Source organism: Hypanus sabinus, chromosome 22 (assembly GCF_030144855.1).
Source record: "Hypanus sabinus isolate sHypSab1 chromosome 22, sHypSab1.hap1, whole genome shotgun sequence".
Taxonomy (NCBI): domain Eukaryota; kingdom Metazoa; phylum Chordata; class Chondrichthyes; order Myliobatiformes; family Dasyatidae; genus Hypanus; species Hypanus sabinus.
Window position 1 is genome coordinate 56,372,051 of NC_082727.1, and position 25,592 is coordinate 56,397,642.

A 25,592-nucleotide genomic window follows, 5' to 3' on the forward strand; every position below is an offset into this window, starting at 1 on the left:
AACTTCATGATATACGCGAGTGATGACAAACCTGATCAGATACGAGTCTCTATTGTGGACTGAGAGTGAGAAGGGGTAGGGAGAGGGGAATCATGGTTCGGAAAAGGGGAAGGGAGAGGGAAGCACCAAAAGGACAATCTGTAGTAATCAATAAGCAATTGTTTGGAATCAAAAGACCTTGCCTGGTTTCTCTGCACCCATACCTCTCCCCGCCCCGGCACTGTTCTCTGCCACTTGTTCCACACCCTTTCCGCGGCCCTCCACTCTTGCCATTCTCGACATTCTTCTTCTTACCAGATTTATAAACTTGCTCTCCACTCCACATTGGCAAATATAGTACTTCAAAAATGTCTTAGGCACTTTAGCTATACACAGTACCTTGGAAGTTTTCATGTTTTATTGTTTTACAACATTGAATCACAGTGGATTTAATTTGGCTTTTTTGACACTGATCAACAGAAAAAGACTCTTCCATGTCAAAGTGAAAACTGATCTCTACGAAGTGATCTGAATTAATTACAAATTTAAAACACAAAATAATTCATTGCTTAAGTATTCACCTCCTTCAAGTCAGCATTTAGTAGATGTACCTTTGGCAGCAATTACAGCCTTTGAGTCTGTGTGGATAGGTCTCTCATCAGTTTTGCGCATCTGGACACTGTAATTTTTCCCCATTCTTCTTTAAAGATATGTTCAAGCTCTGTAAGATTGCATGGGAATCGTGAGTGAACAGCCCTTTTCAAGTCCAGTCTCAAATTTTCAATTGGATTGAGTTCCAGACTTTGACTTGGCCAATCCAGGACATTAACTTTGCTGTTTTTAGGCTTGAGGTCATATTCTTGCTGGAAAACAAATCTTCTCCTAAGTTACAGTTTCCTTGCAGACTGAATCAGGTTTTCCTCCAGGATTTCCCTATATTTTGCTGCATTCATTTTACCTTCTACCTTCACCAGGCTTCCAGGGCGTGAAGCATCCCCACAGCATGAAGCAGCGCCACCATACTTCATGGTAGGGATGGTGTGTTTTTGATGATGTGTGGTATTTGGCTTATGCCAAACAGTGTTTAGTCTGATGGCCAAAAAGCTCAGTTTTGGTTCAATCAGACCATACAGTAGAATCTTCTTCCAGCTGACGTCAGAGTCTCCCACATGCCTTCCAGCAAACACTAGCTGAGACTTCATGTGAATTCTTTTCAACAGTGGCTTTCTCCTTGCCATTCTCCTAGAAAGCTGCGACTGGTGAAGCATCTGGGAAACAGTTTCTCCCATCTCAGCCACTGAAGCTTGTAGCTCCTCCAGAGTTGTCATAGGTCTCTTGATGGTCTGCCTCACTAGTCCCCTTCTTGCATGGTCACTCAGTTTTTGAGGATGGCCTGCTCTATACAGATTTACAGCTGTGCCATATTCTTTGTTTTTTGATGATTGATTTAACTGTACTCTAAGGGCTATTCAGTGACTTGGAAATTTTCTTGTATCCATCTCCTGACTTGTGCTTTTCAATAACTTTTTTGCAGAGTTACTTCAAGCATTTTGTCTTCGTGGTGTAGTTTTTGCCAGGATATTGACTCACCAGCAGTTGGACCTTCCAGATGTGAGTGTATTTTCACTACAATCAATTGAAACAACTTGACTGCACATGGCGATCTCCATTTAACTAATTTTGTGACTTCTAAAACCAATTGGCTGCGCCGGTGATGATTTGGTGTGTTACATTAAAGGGGGTGACTAATTAAGCAATCAATTATTTTGTGTTTTATATTTGTAATTAATTTAGATCTCTTTGTAGAGATCTGGTTTCACTTTCACACAAGTTTTCTTTTGACAATAAAACAAATTAAATCCACTGTGATTCAAAGTTACAAAACATGAAAGCTTCCAAGGGGTGTGAATACTTTTTATAGGCATTTAATATGTGCCTAGCACTTTTGCACAATACTGTATACACCATCAATTGCTGTATTCTATTAAACTCTCTCCTGTTTATTTATCTCATTCTGTTTATGGCACAGAGCTGTACAGAGTTGGTTGCTGGGTTTCTTCTCGTTATATAATAAACTACGTTGCCCTTGGCCATCTTGTGAACGCAGCAAAGACAATCTAGTTACAACAAATTCCGTTGATGAACACATACTGGCTTTCCTTCATTTCTTTACTTCAATTACCTGACTGCCAGTTGCTATTTTCTAACCCTTCCCTGTGACCAAACTTTCTAATACCATGATCACTATTCCTACCCCCCCACTGTGACATTTCCCTCCATATTCCTCAGAACAAGATTCACAATTGCTTTCTTTCTTTTTGTAATCAACATTAAGCCAAAAAACTCTTCAGAACATAATGTGTGATGTTCTCCCTCTCTGCCCTTCACTCTATCATGGTGGAACATCGTACTGTCTCTGCACTACAGTGCTTGCACCTCTCAGCAAATCAGCTTAATAGTTTGATTTCTATACTTTTTATTTAGTTGTCTATAAAATATAGAAATTATCTCTTTTGCTCCTTTATTGTTTTTTCAATTTGGTTTTAAGGCTACTACTTCAAACAGATGTAAACTGTCATCTGCACTGTGAAAACTAGCTAAAGATTCAACATATATATCACTAATTGATCTTTGCCAAGATGATACTGTATTTGCATACATTTATTCAAGAGAGTGAAGCTCTACTATCAGGGCTTAAACCTTTCCATATTCTGGGAACACCCTCATTTCCTTAACATATAGAATTGCTTTTGAAATGATCTATGTGCTTTAACTATTTCTGAACCAGAAACTAATGACCAAAATCCATGTAAATTACTGAATGGAAGTTCCTAATGCAGATTTATAAAACTTTCTCTCCATTTACATATGAATTATTAAATGTGAACCAAGGAAGCACAAAATAAACACAGTTTTCTGATTAAGTTCAGTCTGAGATCCAAAGATATTCAGTACTTATTAACTTTCAAACTCTGAAGCTCGCATCGTTCAACAATTGTCCCTAATTGCAGCATCAGAAGATGCTCTGGGATTGGTCACAGGAATGAGAGTAATCATGAGAGAATGCTGGCAGGGGTCTATTAGGGAATTGGGAACTTAATGGCATGTAGTTGTGATCCAGAGATATGGAGGGGGTGTTGAGACCCAAACTCTTAAAAATGTTTGCTCCTGTCAACTTCATTCTTAGCAGGGAAAGAGGGGCTCTGGATAACAACAGAGGCTCTGGATAACCTCACCCTCCTTGCCAACATTAGCACTCTGCTCAATAACCTGAATATGCAAATACAAAATATAATGATAACACTCACACTAGCATAATGAGCATTAGGGCCTTCTGCAAAAAGTTGGACCTTTTGTTGTGAACAGTTTTGGTGTTTATATTCTATACAAGCAATTCATAGGTTTTCCCATCACTGTTGGCCCCAAGGCAAAGTTTTCAAAAGAATGTCAGTAAGTCAATACTCTAAACATCTTAATTGCTCAAAATCTGGAGTATATCTTAGAAACAGTATTAAAAATATGTTCAAGATTTATGGTAAAACAAATTTGCAGCATAATTCATTTATTATCAAAGTATGTGTGCAGCATACAACTCTGAGATTTTCCTTCTCCAGACAGCGACGAAACTAAGAAAAACCATGGAAGTCAGTTCAAAGGAGAAGAGCAAATCCACCATCCTTACAGTTCCCTGGAAAGAGATTCCCTCTGTAATCTCTCAGTTTAAAATGTAATTCTCCAGATCCAAGTTACTGTCAATGCCTAAATTACAGCAGATAACAAGGAATGACAGCTGCTTTACTGAAATCATTGCAACCAGTAATTCAGGTTAATCTATTCTAACTTCATGCTAAGTTTTAATTTTGCCTTGCCAAATGAGCTGTGCTTGTTGCACAGATAACATTAAGGATTAAATTAAATCAACTTACATGCTAGATTAGATATCTCAAAGGGATCGAAGGAAAAGGAGAGTATGTTTTCTGCATAACTTTTCTTCCATAATTTTGTACCGGTGTCTGCATTCCAAAGAACTATGTAGTTTGGTGGATGAACTGCTAATAGCAGGTCCCGAGAGGCATCCTGATTCTGCAGCCATTCCATATCTATTAATAAAATAGCAAAGTGCAAATAGTCAGAAATAATGTTCCTCTAGCTTGAGAACGGAAATTTTAAGCTTTACCGTAATGTATAAACATCTCAGATCCAAGGCTGCAAAATTCTTTGACTTTCCATGTAACCATTCAGGTTTAGTTCAACTCCACATTAGTTGGAACTTCTCGGTAGCCAAACATTTCAATTCCCATTCCATTCTGGTATGTCAGTCCATGGCCTCCTCCTGTGCCACAATGAGGCCATTCTCAGGGTAGAGGAACAACACCTGATATTCTGTCTGTGTAGCCTCCAACCTGATGACATTTCCTGCTGGTGAAAAAGCTTCCCTCTCCTTCCTGTTTTCTTCTATTTCCCACTCTGGCCTCTTACCTCTTCTCAGCTGCCCATCACCTTCCCCTAGGTCCCCTCCTCCTTCCCTTTTTCCATGGTTCACTCTCCTCTTCTATCAGATTCTTTTTTCTCTAAGCCCCTTATCTTTCCAACCCACCTGGCTTTACCTATCACCTTCCAGCTATCCTCCTTCCCCTCGCCCCACCATTTCATTCTGGCGTCTTCTCCCTTCCTTCTCAGTCCTGAAGAAGGATTTCGGCTTGAAACCTCCACTGTTTATTAATTTCCATGGATGCTGCCTGACCTGCTGCATTCCTCCAGCATTGTGTGTGTGTTTCACTCCCCTCAGCTGACGATGATTAAACAAAGTAGGTGATTACCTGAGCAGGTTCAACCATCCTAATAGTTTAGTTGTCACAGATTTTTCTTACCATTTCTAATAGCTTGAAATGAGTACTCTGTAATCCAAATGAATTTCTAAGGAAGTAATTTAAAATGTACATATGTAAAATGTTTAAAGATGATTTGGTTTTAAATATTTGTTTGTATACCAGTACATAACCCAAACATGAGCTCACAAGCCAAAATGCAAATTCTCTTTTTCAACACCACTGCAGAAAATATTAGCAGAACATTCTGTTAGAAAATTACCAGTTATTACTGGGAAATTAAAATTTAAAAACAATCTGCCTGTTGAAGAAATACAACAATACCAATAGGGTTCAGAACTGAATTTGTACAGAAGTTACTAAAATAATAAATAATAAAATAACACACACAGAATGTTGGAGGAACTCAGCAGGCCAGGCAGCATCTGGGAAAAGAGTACAAGGCCTTGGCCCAAAACATCGACTGTACTCTTTTCCCAGATGCTGCCCGGCCTGCTGAGTTCCTCCAGCATTTTGTGTGTGTTGCTCAGATTTCCAGCATCTGCAGATCTTCTCGTTTGTGAAAGAATAAAATAGTTATCATTATTCTGCCATTAACAAGAACAGATTTTAGTAATATGCTGCTGTATCGGACAGCTCAGACTTAAAACTTTTTAAATAAAATAACTGTTTGCCAGAGAGACTACACACATTTAAAACCCTATAAAGGGCATACCCTCAGACCACAGGAGCAGAATTAGGCTATTCAAACTGTCGAGTCTGCTCTGCCATTTCATCATGGATGATACATTTCGCTCTCAACCCCATTGTCTTGCCACACCTGACACTACACCTCCTGTCACTGCCATCAGGTTGCTAAATATCTCGTCTGTCAATTTTGTACAGGTGAATCCCACAGTGTTACTTATTGCATCCAGTGCTGTCTTTGGGGAGACCAGGTATATACTGGGGGATTGCCTCATCAAGCACCAGCACTCCACACACCAAGCCAGCTAGAATTTCCCAGTGGTCAGCCATTTTAATTCAATTTCCCAATCCCACAACAACATGTCTGTCCACAGCCTCCTTCATTGCCAGGTTGAAGCTAAACTCAAATTAGAGGAGCAGCACCTCATATTCCACTTGGGAAGTCTCCAGTGACATGAAGGTCAAATTCCCAAACCTCAATAACCTTTTGGTCCTCTTATCTCTTTTCCCCTATTTTTCTTTTCTCTCTACTCCTGATCCAACCAAACTTGCTCCTGCCATCTGTTAACCTCCTCATGACCCACTCCATCTGCTCTTCCAACCACCCCCTTTGTTATCCAGGGGTTCCCAACCTGGAGCCCACAGACCCCTTGCTTACAGGTATTGGTTCATAAAAAAGGTTGCGAACCCCAGCTTTAATCCATGCTCCACCATCCTCTCTTTTGAAATTCCATCATCTTCAACCCTTTATCAATTCCACATATCACCTCTCAGCTTTGGACATCACTACCACTCTCCCCCCTCCCTCATTTGCCTATGACCCCTCCTTACCTGGCTCCATTTATCTCTTGCCAGGTCTTGCTCCATCCCTTCCTCCCCCCACACACACGTTTTTATACTGACTCTCTCTCTTCTTTTTCCAGTCCCGATGGAAAGTCTTGACCCAAAACATTCATTTCCTTCCATAGATGGACCCTGCTCCAAGTTCCTTCAATGTTACTACCAAAACACATTTTGGTTAAGTCTTTGTTGCAGGGCTATCATCATCATTATGTGCTGTGTCTGGTTTCAATGACCATGACAGTTTTTGACAAATTTTTGCCATTGCCTTCTTCTGGGCAGTGTTTTTGCAAGATGGGTGACCACAGTCATCAATACTCTTCAGAGATTGTCTGCCTGCCGTCAGTGGTCGCATAACCAGGAATTGTAATATGCATCAGCTGCTCATACAGCCATCCACAACCTGCTCCCGTGGCTTCACGTGACCCTGATCGGGGGAGGGGGGGAAGCTACACCTTGCTTGAGGGTGTACACCTTACACCTCCTGTGGTAGAGATGTATCTCCACCCCACCACCCAAATGGGTTACAGGGTAGATGAATCAATAAGACAAGCAGAAATAAATAGTCACAATACAGACACCATTACACAGTCAAGGGTGCAAAGTAACTATGGTAAGGAACTAAATAGTCCAGGGGTATTCTTAGATGAGAATGGCCAAGTGGATTGTAAGAATGGGAAACTGTCAATGAACAGGAAGGATCTTAGAATAGAAAGTACAGAATCAGCTTGAAAAGAGCCAACCAGCATTGGTAAAACAAGTCGCTAAATCACAGGTGTATGCAATGATCATTATGCAATAATAAAAGAAAACTTTATATACAAATAAAGAAAATGATTAATAGCAGAGGTAATACAAAACCAGTTGGCAGAGTAAGCTCTGAGGAGAATGTAAGAGAGTTAATGGGTTCTAGATAGATGAAAGTGAATAGATGAGTTCATAGTGGATTGAATATAACGTGGAAAAAATGGAAAGTCATCCAACTTTGGTGGAACAAGAAGGAAAGTTAAAGCAATATATTTTTCAAACTGGTGGACAACTGAAAGATGTTGCTGCTCAGAAGGACTTAAGACATCGTTGTACATCTATCACCTAAATACAGTTGCAAGAAAAAGTTTGTGAACTCTTCGCAATTACCTGGTTTTCTGCATTAATTACTCATAAAATGTGGTCTGATCTTCATCTAAGTCACAATAATAGACACAATCTGCCTAAACTAATAACACACAAATAATTGTACTTCTTCTTGTCATTAATGAGTATACTATTTAAACAATCACAGTCTGGGTTCAAAAGACTATGTGAACCTCTAGAGTAATGTCTTCCACAAAAGTTATTTGGAGTCAGGTGTTCCAATCAATGAGCTGAGATTGGGGATGTAGGTTGCAGAGGTGCCCTGCCCTTTAAAAAGGACACACACAGTTTGGTTACTGACAAGAGCCTGCGCTTCTCAAGAAAGATCTGTTTATATGCACCATGCCTCAATGAAAACTTTCAGAGGACCTTAGAAGAATGCGTGAAGCTAAAAAAGGCTACAAAATCATTTCTAAAGACCTGAGTGTTCATCAGTCCACAGTAAGAGAAACTGTCTACAAATGGAGGAATCTTAGTACTGTTGCTACTCTCCCTAGGAGTGGGCAATCTGCAAACCACCAAGGGCACAACGTACAATACTGAAGGTGGTGAAGAAGAACTCGAGGGTAATAGCAAAAGATCTGCAGAAAACTCTAGAACTTGCTAAAGTCTCTGTTCATGTGTCCACTATAAGAAAAGCACTGAACAAGAATGGTGTTCATGGAAGGTCACCATGGAGGAAATCACAGCTCTCCAAAAATTGCAGCACGTCTCAAGTTTGGAAAGACCACCTGGATGTTCCACAATGCTTCTGGGACAACAGTCTGTGGACAGATGAGACAAAAGTTGAACTTCTTGGCAGAAATACACATTGCGATGTTTGAAGGAAAGAGGGCACTGCACACCAACACCAAAACCTCATCCTAACTGTGAAGCATGGTGGAAGGATCATCATGGTTTGGGGCTGCTTTGCCACCTCAGGGCCTGGACAGCCTGCAATCACTGAGAGAACAATGAATGCAAAATTGCATCAAGACATTTTACAGGAGAATGTCAGGGTAACAGTCCATCACCCATAGCTGAATAGAAGTTAGATGATGCAACCAGACAATGATCCGAAACACAAGAGTAAATCAACAACAGAATAGTTTTAAAAGAAGAAAATTGAGGTTTTCAAATGGCCAAGTCAGAATCCAGATCTTAACCCAATTGAGATGCTGTGGCGTGATCCAAAAGGGACTGTTCATGCAAGGTATCCCAGAAGTATTGACGCACTGAAACAGTTTTGTATGGAGAAGTGGGCTAAAATTCCTCCAAGCCGATCTGCAGGACTGATCAACAGTTACCGAAAATGTCTGGTTGAAGTTATTGCTGTACAAGTGGGTCACACAAGTTACTGAGCAAAGGTTCACATTTTTTCCAACAAATACATGTAATATTGGATCACTTTTCTCAATAAGTAAATGAAAAAGTAATGTTTTTTTGTGTTATTTCTTTAATTGGGTTCTCTTTAACTAGTTTTAGGACATGTGAAGAACTGATCACATTTTAGGCCATATTTAGACAGAAATAAAGAAAATTCTGAAGGCTTCACAAACTTTCTAGCAGAACTGTAAAGGGTAAAATTGTCTAATCCTTCTGGTCTAACATAATGCATGGAACATAACAGCCAACGCTTCCACAAATAGCCACAGCCATTTAATCAAATATAATGACAGTTTAGTGACATTGATGAAGCAACAAATATTGAACAGGACTCTCCCGATATTTTTGTAATAGTGTCACCCATTTACCAGGGTAGCAAAACTTCACTTATGCATCATATTCTCAGGTTAGTAGCTCCCTCAGTGGTGAAGAGCTTACTTAGATTTCTGTGTTCAGTCATTTGGAGTGGAACTTAAACTGTAAAACTCAAGACTTAAGTGAGAGTGCTGCCAAATCTTAGAATACCCCAGATGTGCCTTAGAATTAAGAGTCAATATTTAATCATTACCTTGAATGGGTTTGGTGTATTCCTGAATCTCGCATCGAGCTGCTCCTGTAGCTACATCCCAAACAATAATCTTTCCTGCGGTATCTGCAGATGCCAAGCGCAGAGAATAGGGAGAGCCAATATTATGGTGATAATTTTCTCTAGCCCATTTTACCTGTGAAAATTAAAGAAGACGTTGAAACCAGATGAAACAAAAAACTTCATCAGAATTAGATTTAATATCACGGGCATTTGTCGTGAAATTTGTTGTCTTCACGGCAGCAATATAATTCGATACATAATAATAGAAAAAATGAATTACAGTAAATATATATATTAAATTGTTAAATTAAGTAAGTAATGCAAAAAACAGAAATAAAAAAATAGTGAGATAGTGATGATGGGTTCATTGTCCATTCAGTGGGGAAAAAGCTGTTCCTGAATCATTGAGTGTGTGTCCTCAGGTTTCTATAGCTCTTTCCTAGCAAAGAGAACAAGACATGAGCAAGGTCTCATGGTCTCAAGGCATCCTGGTCTTTGAAGCTATGCATGTAAGTGACTTATGATGTTTTGGATACTTAGCTATCAGTCATTCCCAAACTAGGTAACCAAGGCAGCAAATTAAAACAATATATACCATACAAATATTGTCCATATAAATCAGTTGGTGAAAATATCACCACAAAAAAAAAAGCACTTACTATATACAATATAGTTCCATACAGGAAGCATCCATAGTACTTGCACTTATGTAAACCTTACTAACAGCATGCCATACAAATCCAGGCTATGAAAAGCCTGGGAGGATTCCTTGGGTATGGTTTAGAACATGTCATCAAGGGCTAATTACAAAGTCAAAGTAAATTTATTATCAAAGTACACACATCTTACCATATGCAACACTAAGATTCATTTTCTTGCGGATATAATCAATAAATCCATAATAGAATAATAACCATAACAGAAGCAATGAAAGACTGTCCAACAAGGCCATTCAGAGTATAAAAGACCACAAACTGCATAAATACAAAATGAAAAAAAAATAAGGAATAAATATCAATAACATGAGATGACGAGTCTTTGAAAGTGAGTCCACTGGTTGTGGGAACATTTCAATGATGGGGCAAGTGAAATTGAGTGAAGTTATCCCTTTGGTTCAAGAGCCTGATGGTTGAGGGGTAGTAACTGTTCCTGAACCTGGTGGTGTGAGTCCTGAGGCCACTGTACCACCTTCTTGATAGCAGCAGCAAGAAGTTCAAAGTAAAATTTATTATCAGAGGACATTCATGTCACCACATACAACTCATATACTTTTTCTGCAGCCATACTTAGCAATCTATAGAACAGTAACTGTAAATTGTAAACAAACTGTACAAATACAGATATAGATAAATAGCAATAAATGACAAGCTTGAAATAACAATATAATAACAGTCCTAAAATGAGTGCAGTCATTCCCTTTTGTTAAAGAGCCTGATGGTTGAGGGCTAGTAATTGTTCCTGGTGGTGCAAGTCCTGAGGTACCTGTACCTTCTACCTGATGGTCACAGAAAAAAGCATGGCCTGATGAGGATCTTTGATGGTGGATGCTGTGTTTTTATGGCAGTGTTTCATGTAGATGTGCGGAATGGCTGGGAGGGTTTTACTCATGATGTACTGGGCCATATTCACTACTTTTTGTAGGATTTTCTGTTCAAGGGCATTGGTGTTTCCATACCAGGCTGTGATGCAGCCGGTCTATATATCATCCACCTCACATCTATAGAAGCTTGTCAAAGTTTTAGATGACATGCCAAATCTTCACATACGTCTAAGAAAATAGAGGCACTGCTGTACTTTCTTAGTAATTGTATTTATGTGCTGGGCTGGGCACAGGACAGGTGCTCCAAACTGGTATCACGGAGGAATTTAAAGTTGCTGATTTTCTCCATCTCTGATCCTACAATGAGGACTGACTCATGGACCTCTGGTTTTGACATCATGAAGTCAACAATCAGCTCCTTGGTCTTGCTGACATTGAGTAAGAGGTTGCTGTTATGGCACCACTCAGCCAGATTTTCCATCTCCCTCCTATAATGATACATCACCACTTTTGATTTGGCCTATGAAAGTGGTGTCTTCAGCAAACTTGAATATAGCATTGGGGCCACAGGGTCAAAAATATAAAGTTAGTAGAGCAGGGGGCTAAGCACACAACCTTGTGGTGCACCTGTGCTGATGGAAATCAGTTGCATCTTCCAACAAAGCTTACAAAACTCTTGAAATAATGGGCATTGTATCTACAAGAATTAAATTAAACTTAAATGTGCAGCTTTTGTAGAACATTATTCAAGGTTATTCTTAAGCGAGAGTAACTGTAATGCTTTATGCTCCCTCGGAAAAGGTGACTGAGTTAGAGATAGAACTTAGTTGTTCTCACAAGTAGTAAAAAACAAATAAAAATACTACTCCCAAATTAAAAGTGGATTATTTATTGGCCATTTGATTACTAATTTAATTGGTTCAACACAACATTGTGGGTAGAAGGGCCTGTTTCTGTGCTGTACCGGTCTATATTCTTGTCTTCCAATTTGCAAGTTAGGCAAGTGATGCAATGATTCAAAGTACATAACCCTGTATCTTACAAAAGGAAAAAGTAAAGCCATGTGCTTTGAACCTTTAACACAGAAAATACTTGATGAAATCTAACCGAGCATTTAGAGAAACACACCTACCCTGTAAGATTTTAAACTGCAGTTAGAAAAAATATGCAAATAACAAAACTGTCAGCCCATGAACCACATCAGAGGGTACAGATTGTTGGATTGATTATAGAAATGGGAGAGGCTAATAGGAGGAATCTATTAATTTGTAAATCTAAACCAATGACTCTGGTTATGAAAATCAAAATAAACTGCACACGTAGTTTAAACAGAAAATGCTTGAAAAACTCAGCAGGTCACACGGTATCTATGGAATGAGAAATAAGAGTTAGCATTTCAGATCAAAAACCCTTCAGGTTAATCAAGAAAGGGTTAATTAGAGTTAAGACTGAAGTTGCTTTTTCAGTTTTAAACCTAGAATGTTAAATCCGTTTACTTTCCATAGCTGACCTGCTGAATATTTCCAGAACCATTTGTTTTCATACTTGCAGTCCCATTACATTTTTCACACTTTGCTTTCTTCATTTGGTGTAATGAGAACAAATATTGTGCATAACCAGCATCTTATCCATGTCACATGTTGCAGATAAAGCCTGCCCATCTCTCGTTCGGGTTCGTTGAACTGAGGTGACAAGGCATCTGATTTCTGGTTCTTAGATCCCAGTCAATACGTCAGGGTGAAATTAAAACGGTTAAAGAAAAGGGACCACCTGGTCTGTCTGGAATTCAGTCTCTCGGCCTCCTGAATATAAGCCAGGTTCTTGTGATCCATCCATACGATAAAAGTGTTCTTGGCCCACTCAAGCCAGTGATGCCATTCCTCCCAGTGCCAACTTGACTGCAAGCAGCTCCCTATTCCCAATGTCGTAGTTCACCTCTGCCAGGGATAGTCGCCTGGAAAAGTATGCCAACGGGTGCAGTTTATTGTCCAAAGGTGTCCACTGAGACAACACTGCACCCACTCCGACATCCGAGGCGCCCACTTCCATGATGAAGAGAAGATCCAGGTGGGGTGTCATCAAAATGGAAGCTGTTGTGAACTGCTGTTTGAGCTCTGCGAAAACAGCCTCTGCCTCGGTAGTCCAAAAAAAAAAGTGACCCGCGGATCTCTTGGTTAGTGCCATCTTTGGAGTCACCACTGAGCTGAAGTTCCTGACAAATTTTCGATAAAAGTTGGCAAATCCCAGGACTCGCTTCACACTGGATAGTGGTGGCCAATCTACACTTGCCTGTGTCTTACTAGGGTCCATCATGAGATTGCCAATAGAGATGATGAAGCCCAAAAAAGAAATAGTGGTTACATGAAATTCAGACTTCTTCAGCTTGGCTTAAAGTCTATGATCAAGAAGCCTCTTTTGGATATCTCTGACATGAGTGAAGTGCTCCTCCTTGTACTTTGAGAAAATTAGGATCTCATCCAAATAGATGACAGCATACTTATGGAAAACATCCTGGAGCACATCACTTATAACAGTCTGGAAAAACTGCTGGCACATTCACAAGGCAAAAGGGCATGACCAGGTACTCAGAGTGCCCTGTCAGTGTGTTGAAACCCATCTTCCATTCATCACCATCCTTTATGTGAACCAGGTTGTATGCCCTCCACAAGTCTATCTTCGAGACTACTCTTGCCCCTTGGAGAATCTCAAAAGCAGCATTCATGAGTGGAAGAGGGTAATAATTCTTGACTGTTGTGCAATTCGGTCCTCTATAAACAATGCAAGGCCGTAGACTCCTTTCCTTCTTCTGTATGAAGAAGAAGCTAACACTGGCTGAAGAGGTGGAGGCCCAAATGAATCCCAGGGCAAGAGCCTCCTTAATAAACTCCTTCACAGCACTTTCCACCAGGCCTGAGAGCGCGTATAATTGACCCCACAGAGGACACGTAGTTGGCAGTAGATCTATTGCACAGTCATAGGATCAGTGCAGTGGAAGACTAGAGGCCTTTCCCTTACTATAGACTGCTTCCAAATCCTTGTAATTAGAAGGGATTTCTATTGGCTTGAGTGTTGCAATTACCCCTGAACCTTCCATCTTCCTCTAATGATGACATTGGAGACCCCATCGGAAGCAGGGGTGCTTCGCAGACCCCAGAGTCTCCCCCATAGGTCCACAACAGTCTTCAGTGAAAACAGAAGCCAAATCACAGTCCAAATCATTGTCCGTCTCCTCAGACAATGGTAGCGAGGTGCAACAAATGGTCCTTGTGCTTCTGGAACTAGATTCCAACAATCTCCATCTTAGATCCTTCCCCTCAGACGGGATCTGGCAAATGGAGCCCTTTGGTTTAGCTGCTAGAGTTCCATACCACCTGGGTACCTCCTTGGTTTGCTCCTGAACTAGAAATCTCATTCCAGCGCACCCTTGGCTGGACTCGCACAGGCTTTTTGCTGTAGCTGGCTTGTCTTCTCTTGAAGGTAGGACTGGGTTTCCTGAAGGCTGCTGGTTACCCTGAGCAGAAGCATGTCCGTTCATTGGCTGCTGGTCTCAGAAGAATCTATGGATCGGATCACCAAGTCGAAAACAAACCCTCTAACAATGGCTGGACCAACCAATGATTCTCTCCTCCATCCAGTCCAATGATGGGTTATGCTGAGACAGCCAAGGGTACCCGAAGATCAGGGGTATGAGTGCAGAGTCAATAATGTAGAAATTAATGACTTCCACATGATCCCCTATCCTCATCTGCAACACCAATCGGTTGCTGAACCTGGCGGGAGGCCATCCAAGACAGCTGAGGGCAAGGACTGACTCAACTCTCCCAGCACTATGTCCAACCAATGGCGGTTCTCCCAAATACAGAAAATTACCCACTGTCCTCAAGTCCACAAAAGCCTTCACCTGCCTCAGGTTCTTATCCCAGGTAAACTCTGTCTTCAGCATGAAAGCAGAATCTGTGGGGTTAGGCATAGTAGCTGCTACCATCACAGTCCTCCTGGTGTTAGACAGACTTTACAGTTTCCCAGGTGACTGCAACTTTGGGCATTTGGCCCGCAGGTGACCTGTTTCCCTGCAGTAAAAGCAGCAACCTTGAATCCAGCGCTGGGACCTCTTATCGACGGAGAGTCTAGTGCGACCGACCTCCATGGGTTCATCTGGATCTTGAGCAGGCGACAGGCTGGTCATGGTCGGAGGTTGGGGAGTGGAATAACGATGTACTGAGTGTGGGCTCAGGCTAGCCCTTCTTGATGTCAAGATGTCAACCCACTCATATCATGTCTTCAAATTTTCTTGCTGTGTCTGGCCACAGCTGACAAAAGGATCCGATACCCCACTGAGTCCATATTGGCTTAATCGTACCTTGACGAGAGTCCTTGACAAGGACGGTTTGGTCTCAAATGCAGGAGCATCGGAGGCTAAGATCGAGACATGGTATCAAACTGGATCAAAATTCAGAGCACAAAAGAAATACTAGACAAAATCACGAGTAGGCTTACGACTGAGCATCAAACTTCAATTCAGGCGCTCCTTAAATGCTCAATCCTTCGTGCCCAAAACATGATTGCCAATTTATGGGATTATCCTGAATCTTTAAAGAGGCCACGCCAGCTATCCATACTCCGGGGAGTTAGAGTGTCTAAACCTCAGAAGCTGGCGCAGATGGGTGCATGTCGTAACAACCTTTTCATGGTTTGGAGGCTTGCATGTCTCAATGACCCAGAGAGCTATGTTGGCTGGAGTCAGGGCTTTATGCTTTGGCTCCTGATAGGGTCGCCCACGTCAGGTGGATCAAAAAGCAGAGGACAGATTAAGAGTGGTCCCCTGGTCCTCCAGATTTAAGCTCAGAGTTAACAACCCTGACTGTTAAAACAAGATAGATAAGATAACAGCAATGAAGAATCTATCTACATCTGAGTTACCAAGGACAGAGATGTAGTTCCTTCATTGCTGAACTAAATGCCAGCAGCGTAAAGGGCAGTAAGTAAGTAGCATTAGTAAATAAATTACTTTGTTCTTTGCTTCTTCATAACAATTAGCACTGAGTTACTGTATAAATAGGACAGAGTTATTGTGTTCCAAAATGCACCAGCAAAATTGATGTTTGCTCGAATTCCTTTGCCAATAAAATGTCCTTTCTGCAGATTTATTAATATCTTCTTGCATTTTGTTGTAGTCTTCTTCATCACTGACAATTCAGTCTTGTTCATCAATTTAAAAATGTTTTGATTCCAATTTTTAAAATATAATAATTCCAAACAATGATCCCACCATCAATCCTTATAGTATCCCTCCTTCTGCCGCTTAGAATAGCTATTCCTTTTATCCTGGTTCAAAGTGTTGCTTTGTGGTCAGGTACCTAATTATTATGCTTGCTACTTTTCTCCAAGCAACAGATGTTCCTATCCTTCTATCCATTATGAGGCAAAATACCTCTCCAAAATCAACTACAGGTTGAGCATCCCTTATCCAAAAAGCCTGGGGCTGGAAGTATTTTGGATTTTGGCTTTTTGAAATATTTACATCTATATAATGAGATACCTTGGGGATGAAACCCAAGTCCAAACACAAAATCCATTTAAATTATATGTACAGCTTTTATGAACAACTGGCGTGAAGCTCACAAAATGAACAGTCCACAGTCAGAGCACAGCCTGACGTGATGGAGCCGAGTCCTCTACCGACTCTCAGAGTTGAATGACTGACTCCGTCTGCATCTATTATGGGGTTCCAGCACTGCAATTGGTTTCATATCTGTCATCGATTTCAAACAGCTGCCTGTTTGACAGCAACTACGATGGAAAGATGTAGTTTTATACAATATTTTTAAATATGCATGATAAAATTATCTTCAACTTTCTGTTTGTCGTGATAGAATTTGGCTTGTTTCATGATCAGCACACTGTTAAGCGGCATATTTTCATTCTGACGCTGATGAATCCACTCTTTCAATACACAATCAAGATCTTCATTTTTCACTTTACACAGTGCTTTTCTATCTTTCATTACATGGGAGTTCATTTCTCAGAGATGTCAATGGTGTGCAGAGACTTGTACAACTCCTGGGAACCTTCCCAGCACCTTGTGGAATTTTCCATTTGTGTCATCATGCCAATGCTCAAAAAAAATTCATATTTCGGAGGTTTTCAGATTCTGGAATTTTGGACAAAGGGTTTTCAACGTGTATTATTTGGATTAGTCGCACCAATAAATGGATTTCAACTTTAACTAGCTTTTAACTAGAAGAACTGAATGGTTTCTTACATATTTCTCAAGAGATAAGTGGAAACGTTAGCTATAGTTAAAGAAGTGTACTTTAAATTTATACTGAAGCCTCCCCGATAAAGAAATTACATGTGTGCTATCTTTAGTTTACAGGATTAATCTGAACAAAGACAGCAGTTTGTTGCTGAAGTATCTCTCAAGTATCATCAATACACTTAATAAATGGAATGAAATATTTCAATTTAGCTATTACCCTTGCTAATTGATCATGTTTTATCTGTGAAAGAGAAGAGACAATTCTGTTGATGATAGAATGATATTCTTAGGGGGCTTGATAGCACAGGTGCAGATTTGATGTTTTCTCTGGCTGATGTGTATACAACCTGGGGTCACAAACTCAAAATGAGGAGTCAGCTTCCCTGAAAGTGGGGAATCTTTGGAAATCAAGTAACTGTTAGAGGCACAATCTCTAAGTATACTCAAGTAAGAGACAAATTGAGTTTTAGTTCATAAAATAATTAAAGGATGCGGGATTACTGGAAGAAAGTGGCAATAAGGTGAAAAAAAGGGCAGCACCTCAGCATTGTGGTTAGCACAATGGTTTACTGTGCCAGCGACCTGAGTTCAATTCCCACTGCTGCCTGTAAGGAGTTTGTACGTTCTCCTCGTGACCATGTGGGTTTCCTCTGGGTGCCCTGGTTTCCTCCCAAACTCCAAAGGCACACCAGTAGGTAGGTTAATTGGTATTTGTAAATTGTCCCATGATTAGGATAGTATTAAAATGGGCGGAGCAGCTCAAAGAACCGATAGACTTATTCTGTGCTGCATCGCGATAAACAAATAAACATATAGAAATAGCCATAGGCTTACTTAATGACAGGAGATTATAAATTGAGCAATATAATTTGTGCTATATAAGTGACAAATTAGGATTACCTTAACAACATTTGCTCTATGCTGTTCCAGAACCTGAATGATCTGCGAAGTGTTCGGATCAATGATCAAAATCAGTGAATGACAGCCATGGGCAATTAGTCCTTGCCAACCCCTGGAAGAAGACAATGCAGTTAACTACTTAAAGCCAGAAAGTTAAATAAAATCTTCACAGAAAATTGCAGCAATTCAACTTTAAAACAGGAAACAGTAATACCATAAGGCAGGGGTGTCAAACTCATTTTAGGTCACGGGCCGGATTGGGCAAAATGCAGCTTCATGCGGCCCGGATCAGTCGGGCACGTGCGAACGCAGCTTTCATTGCCTCCGTTTTCTCAGCCTGTTCTCATGTGTCTCAGTCTCTGCTATAACTACAAAGTGTTTCACTTCACAAATTCCGTTTCTTATGAAGAAGACTGCTGAGCAAGCATTATTTTTATGATTGGTACTAACTTACAATCATAGGCTTCATATCGCCGGGCCATTAATAATTAAAATAATAGATCTATCTAAAATGATCTTGCGGGCCGGATATAATTGTACGCCGGGCTGGATATGGCCCGCGGGCCTTGAGTTTGACACCTATGCCATAAGGGCATAAGATACCGAAGCAAAATTAGGCCATTTGGCCCATCGATTCTGCTCCACTATTTCATCACGGCTGATCCATTTTCCCTCTCAGCCACAGTCTCCTGCTTTCTCCTGTTATCCTTTCATGCCAGTACTCAAGAATTTATCAACCTCTGCCTTAAATATACCCAATAACTTGATCTCCACAGGCACCTGTGGCATTGAATTCCACAGAGTCTCCACTCTCAGGCTACAGAAATTCCTCCTCACCTTTGTTCTAAATGGACATTCCTCTATTCTGAGGCTGTGTCTTCTGGTCATTGACTCCCCCACCATGGGAAACATCCTCTCTACATCCACTCTATCGAAGTCCTTCAACATTCACCAGGTTTCAATGAGGTCATCCTCCTCCCTCCCAACCCCATTTTTCCAAATTCCAGTGAGTACAGGCCCAGAGCCATCAAACGGTCCTCATGTGAACCTCCTTTGAACCCTCTCCAATGTCAGCAAATCCTTTCAAAGATCAGGGGCCCAAAACTGACCGGATACTCCAAGTGAGGCCACACCTATGCTTTATAAAGCTTCAAAATAACATCCTTGCTTTTATATTCCAGTACTCTTGAAAGGAATGCCAACATCACATTTGCCTTTCTTACTACCAACTCAACCTGCAATTTAATCTTTTAATCTCACACAAGGACTCTCAAGTCCCTTTGAACTTCATATTTTTGAGTTTTCCCTCCATTTGGAAAATAGTCTACCCTTTTATTTCTTCTTTTTAAAAATTTTACAGCTTCAAAACGAGTTATCAATTTAGTATTTTCATTTAAATGAAACTCTTGATGTTCACAGGGCTATCACTAGAAATACCAGCATCTATCCTATTTGAAACAAAAGATGTCAAAGGGACTTGACTGGATAGTTTTCCCATTGTTGGAGAATCTGGAGCTAGAGTCTACTTTTCAAAATTATACATTACCTATTTAAGGAATTCCTTCCCTCAGAAGTCATGAATCTTTAGGACTCTCTAAATGAAGCAGACATAGAAGCTAAATCACTGAATAAACGCACACAAAATGCTGGAAGAACTTAGCAGGCCAGGCAGCATCCAGCATTTTGTTTGTATTGTTTGGATTTCCAGTATCCGTAGATTTTCTCTTGTTTATCACTGAATAAACGCCAGGCCAAAATGTATTATCAACACTTATGGGTAACAAAGAGAAGGTAAAACTGAAATTAAGATCAGATCAGGCATAATCACACTGAATAGTGGTGCAGGTTTGATAAGACATTTGATCTTATCTTGTGCATGTTCCTTATCACATTAATTGGCCTTGTAGGCGTAGTGATGAACCATTTTCTTAAAGAACTAAAGATTCTGCTCAAGATTTACAGCACTGTGCAGGTCTGGAATAGAGAGTGAGTTAGTTAATCTGGTAGCAGCAGAGGATGTTGGGAAGAGTGAAGGTAGAGTACTATGGCTGGGGTGTGGGTCAGGCAGCAGAAGAAGGGTGGGGAAGGGGTGGTGCAGGCGCAGACACACCCAGGCCAGAGACACCAGGCAAGGTTAGTTGATTTCAATCAATTGGTTTATTGATCATCACAGAATGTCTCTCTGGTGCTTCCCACTCCCTACCTCTCCCTTCCCCTTTTCCCAACCATGCTTGCCCTCTCCCTGCCCCTTCCTACTCTCAATTCACAATAGAGACCCATATCTGGTTTTCCATCACTCCCATATTTTGTGATTTTTTTTTGCAGCAGTATGGTGCAATACATAAAATTATCACAGTATTGTGCAATAGTCTTAGACACCCTAGCTACATACAAGTACATACTTGTGCACAGTACTGTAGATCTTCAGACTTAAAATCCAGCAACGATAAAGTAACAGTGATGTAATTTCAAATTCGGATGATGTGCAACTCTATGGATGCGTGTCAGTGCTGGTCCCATATACATAGCGCCTTCATTCTTCTTGGAGCTGGAGGTCATGGTGTAGACGTTGCATAGATAGGCAACTATTCAGTACTTTATACAGATGGTGTACAGTCACTGTGTGCCAATACTAAGTGTGAACATTTACGATAGCAGAGTTCTAATCAAGCTGGCTGTTTTGCTTACATAGTGCTGAGTAACACTACACTTCATCAGAATTGCTGCAGTTGCAATCACCAGACAAATAGAAAATAATACAATCACATTCTGGAGTTTTGCCTTGTAGGTAGAAAAGTTCTGAAGAACTTGCAGCGAATACCTAGTCCCTGACTGACCTTTGTAGCCAAGGTATTTAACTAGCTAATTTGGCTGTTTTAATCACTAGTAACTTACATGTTGATGTAGGGTTACTCAGTGATCATAACGTCCCTGAATGCCTCCAATAGCTATTCCCATCCTCCTTTGTCCAAGGCACATCTCCAATACCAGAGATATACAATCTTTTCTGCATCAACCTAGGGCACAAACTCTTTTCAAGGCAAAGGATATTTGAATCTTAAACTGGCAATACCAAGTTCAAGTTCCACACATAAATAGTGACCCTCTAAGATAACTGACAGCATTGTGCAAGTAGGTTTGTTCTAAAGGTTCTCACCAGTTTACGAACACCCAGATTATGTATAATCTATACATACATACAGAACCGTGCAAACGTCTTAGGCACTTCAGATTCTTTTTATATGATTTCAGATGGTATGGCTTCCATAGAACCCTGATCTCAACATCAGAATCAGGTTTAATTTCACCAGCATATTTCACGAAAGTTGCTATCTGGGATTACCCGGAGAGAGAAATCAAGCAAGACAGCCAAAGTCTGCAGAACTGTGGCAAGTTCTCCAACCTACTGTACCAGCTGATTTTCTTATAAAACCACACAACAGTGTACCCAAGAGAACTTTAAAGGCAAAGGGTGGCCACACCAAATATTGATTTGATTTTTTTTTACTGTTTTCTGCTCTTTATAGTAAGTCTTTTACTATTTAGAAATATTTCATTTCATTATTTATGAAAGCATCTTTGCTTTACAGAATTGGTTTTACATGAGCCTAAAACATTTGCACAGTACTGTAGAGGGGTTTGGGAGATGGGTGGAATGGGTTTGCCCTCAGGCGCTTGAGAACTTGGTTCAGTGCAGCATTTCCAATTTGACAACTATTCACGTTATGAACAGTTCACAGGAATGGGATCTTGCCTTAACTTGGAGCCAACTTGCTCTTCCATTCATATTTTACATTTCCAGCAGACAAGACTGCTGTAGAATTTTAAACTTTTCTTAAACCAGGGATCGCAATCTGGAGTCTATGAACCTCTTACTTAACGGTATTGGTCCATGGCATAAAATAGGTTGGGAACCCCTGACTGAAACCCCTTATGTTTCCCAATTCATTGTTCATAGAATTACAAACTGCAAGGATAAGAACGCCAATCCCTCTATGATACAGGTGCCTGATTTTGATCAGAACAAATTGTCTTCACACTGATACAAGAGAACATTAAAACTCCTCTTTGACTTCTGTTGAGGGCAAATCATTTCTGACCTATATAATAATACAAAAATTGCTGGAATTATGAAATATGCTAGAGTCTCAATGGGCTAAAAGGTTTATAGCAACATAGAGTGCAAAAACAGAAAATAATAAATTGCTGCTTTCAGGCGATTAGGTCTGAAAATAACAAGTTGTACGAATTTATTCAGAGTGCTTCTAATGAAAAGATTTATTTTATCGGAAGCAATGAAGTAATGGTTCAGTGTGGATTAGATGGGCTGAAGGGCCTGTTTCTGAGCTGCTCTTTTCTAATGTTATGACGATCTCATCAGGGAAAATCTCTAGAACAGAGTATCTAATTAAGGGCAGTGATTTGGAATGTGCTGGACTCGCTGCCCGCCCCCCCCCCCCCCACCACGACCGCTGGCAGCAGTGACTCCTGTACCCAGGAACGGCTCTGGAAGACAGGATGGGCTCTTAACAACAGGAAAACAAATTGGCAAATTGGGGGGGGGGGGGGGGAACTGCTGAGGTCGCACCCAGAATTCTCTTGAAGCTTTTGAGAATTCACCACTCTGAAAGCACACTGAACTATTCAATATCCAACAAGAGACAATCCAACTAATAAAGTGGCCATGAATTTTAAACATCATGTAAACTAATCCTAACGGTTCTCAATTCAGTACTCATAAAATTACAAACTGCAAGGATAGGAACACATATCCCCCAGGATATTGATGGCATTGCCATCACTGAATCCCTGACTATTAATATCCGGGAGGAGGGGGGGGGTTACCATTAAACAGAAAACAACATACAGTAGCCATATACATGATGTGGCTACAAATGCTGGGCAGAATCTAGGAGTCCTGCAATGAGTAAATCACTTCTAGCCTTTCCATCCTCTACAAGGCTCCAGTGAGGAGTATGAAGGAAAACACAACCACTTGCCTACATGAGTGTGGCTCCAACAGCATTCAAGAAGCTCAGCACCATATAAGGCGAAGCAGCCCATCCATTCCTTCCATCACCAGCACACCTTCTGCAGGTATCAGTGCAGCCATTCGTCAAGATTCCTCACGCTGCACCTTCCAAGTCCAGTCTTCTATCGGCTAAAAGGATACTGGCCACAGAAGCACGGGAACACCAGCACTAGAAGCTGCCACTATCATCCTGACTTGGAAATACATCCTCGTCCCCTTTAGCATCACCCGGTCAAATTCCCGGGCCTTTCTCCTATCAGCATCGTGGCTGTACCCACACATTGAGGGCTGCAGTGGTTCAGAAAGCCAGCTCACCACCACCACCCTCTCATGGACAACCAAGCAGGGGCAATTAAAAATGCCGGCACTGAAAGCTGGATCTCTCAATGGCCACCCATTTCTATTGTACTTCCCATTCCCATACGTCAGTCCATGGGCTCCGCTACTGCCACGATGAGGCCATACTCAGGTTACAGGAGCAACACATTTCATTCTGCATGGGTTGCCTTCAACCTGATGGCATGAACACTGTTTTCTTGAAATTCCAGTAATTGATTTCCGTTAATTGAACCCCTGCTCTCTACCATTCCCCACTCTTGTTTCCCTCTCATCTTATCTCCTAACCTGCCCACCACCTCCCTCTGGGGTCCCTCCACTACCCTTAACATCGAACTTGGAAAGCTACAGCACATCAGAATCAGGTTTATTATCACCGACATATGTCGTGAAATTTGTTAACTTAACAGCAGTAGTTCAATGCGATACATAATGTAGAAGAAAAATAAATAAATTAATTATATATATATATATATATATATACATATATACACACATATATATATATTGAATAGATTAAAATTGTACAAAAAGAGGAATAATATATATTAAAAAAGTTCACGGGTTCAATGTCCATTTAGGAATCAGGTGGCAGAGGGGAAGAAGCTGTTCCTGAATCACTGAGTGTGTGCTTTCAGGCTTCTGTATCTCCTACATGATGGTAAAATTGAGAAAAGGGCATGCCCTAGCTGCTGGGGCTCCTTAATAATGGACGCTGCCTTTCTGAGACACCTTGAAGATGTCCTGAGTACCTTGTAGGCTAGTACCCAAGATGGAGCCAACTAAATTTACGACCCTCTGCAGCTTCTTTCGGTCCTGTGCAGTAGCCCGCCCATACCAGACAGTGATGCAGCGTGTCAGAATGCTCTCCATGGTACATCTATGGAAGTTTTTGAGTGTTTTTGTTGACATACCAAATCTCTTCAAATTCCTAATGAAGTATTGTCACTGTCTTGCCTTCTTTTCAACTACATCGATATGTTGGGACTAGGTTAGATCCTCAGAGATCTTGACACCCAAAAATTTAAAAATGCTCATTCTCTCCACTTCTGATCCCTGTATGAGGATTGGTATGTGTTCCTTTGTCATACCCTTCCTGAAGTCCACAATCAGCTCTTTTGTCTACTGATGTTGAGTGCAAGGTTGTTGCTGCAACACCACTCCACTTGTTGGTATATCTCGTTCCTGGGTCTCCATCTGAGATTCTACCAACAATGGTTGTATCATCAGCAAATTTATAGATGGTATTTGAGCTATGCCTAGTCAAACAGTCATGGGTATAGAGAGAGTAGAGCTGCAGGCTAAGCACACACCCCTGAGGTGCACCAGTGTTGATCATCAGCAAGGAAAAGATATCATTGCAAATCCACACAGATTGAGGTCTTCTGATTAGGAAGTCAAGGATCCAATTGCAGAGGGAGGTACAGAGGCCGAGGTTCTGTAACTTATTAATCAGGACTGTGGGAACGATGGTGATAAAATGCTGAGCTATAGTCGATGAACAGCATCCTCACATAGGTAGGTGATTGTATTATCCAGTGGTTTATGGCCATGTGAACAGCCATTGAGATTGCGTCTGCCATTAATCTATTGTGGTAATTGGCAAAATTGCAGTTAGTCCAGGTCCTTGCTGAGGCTGGAGTTCAGTCAAGTCATGACCAACCTCTTAAAGCATTTCTTCACTGTAGATGTGAGTGCTACTGGGCAATAGTCATTAAGGCAACTCACATTGTTCTTCTTAGGCACTGGTACAATTGTTGCTTTTTTGAAGCAAATGGGAACCCATAGCAGTGAGAGATTGAAAATGTCCTTGAATACTCCTGCCAGTTGGTTGGCACAAGTTTTCAGAGCCTCCATCAGGGCCTTCTGCCTTGCAAGGGTTCACCCTCTTTAAAGAAGCCTAACACTGGCCTCCGAGACAAAGATCACAGGGTCATCAGGTACAGAAGGGTCTTCATAGCTGCAGTTATATTCTCCCTTTCAAAGTGGGCATAGAAGGTGTTGAGTTCTTCTGGTAGTGAAGCATCGCTGCCATGCATGCTATTGAGTGTCACTTAGTGGGAAGCAATGTCTTGCAATCCCTGCCAGAGTTCCCGTGTATT

At 41.0% G+C, this 25,592-nt stretch overlaps 2 protein-coding genes across 6 annotated transcripts in view; one reads left to right on the forward strand and one right to left on the reverse strand.

Annotated features, from left to right (window-relative positions):
• The window catches only part of wdr11 (WD repeat domain 11), a 137,713-nt gene that overhangs the window by 90,977 nt on the left and 21,144 nt on the right, over nt 1-25,592 (reverse strand). For 3 of the 4 annotated variants that reach the window (XM_059947806.1, XM_059947805.1, XM_059947807.1), the window contains exons 2-4: nt 18,123-18,234; nt 9,403-9,556; nt 3,906-4,079 (exon numbers count right to left, since the gene is read on the reverse strand). In XM_059947806.1, coding sequence (XP_059803789.1) covers nt 3,906-4,079; nt 9,403-9,556; nt 18,123-18,234 — 440 coding nt within the window. The remainder of the gene's footprint in view (nt 1-3,905; nt 4,080-9,402; nt 9,557-18,122; nt 18,235-25,592) is intronic. The other variant, XM_059947808.1, reaches the window with a different exon arrangement.
• Nucleotides 1-25,592, forward strand: part of LOC132379642 (uncharacterized) — a 61,028-nt gene that overhangs the window by 5,093 nt on the left and 30,343 nt on the right. For both annotated transcript variants that reach the window (XM_059947810.1, XM_059947809.1), the window contains exon 2: nt 1,514-1,590. The gene's annotated coding sequence lies outside the window, so the exon portion shown is untranslated. The remainder of the gene's footprint in view (nt 1-1,513; nt 1,591-25,592) is intronic.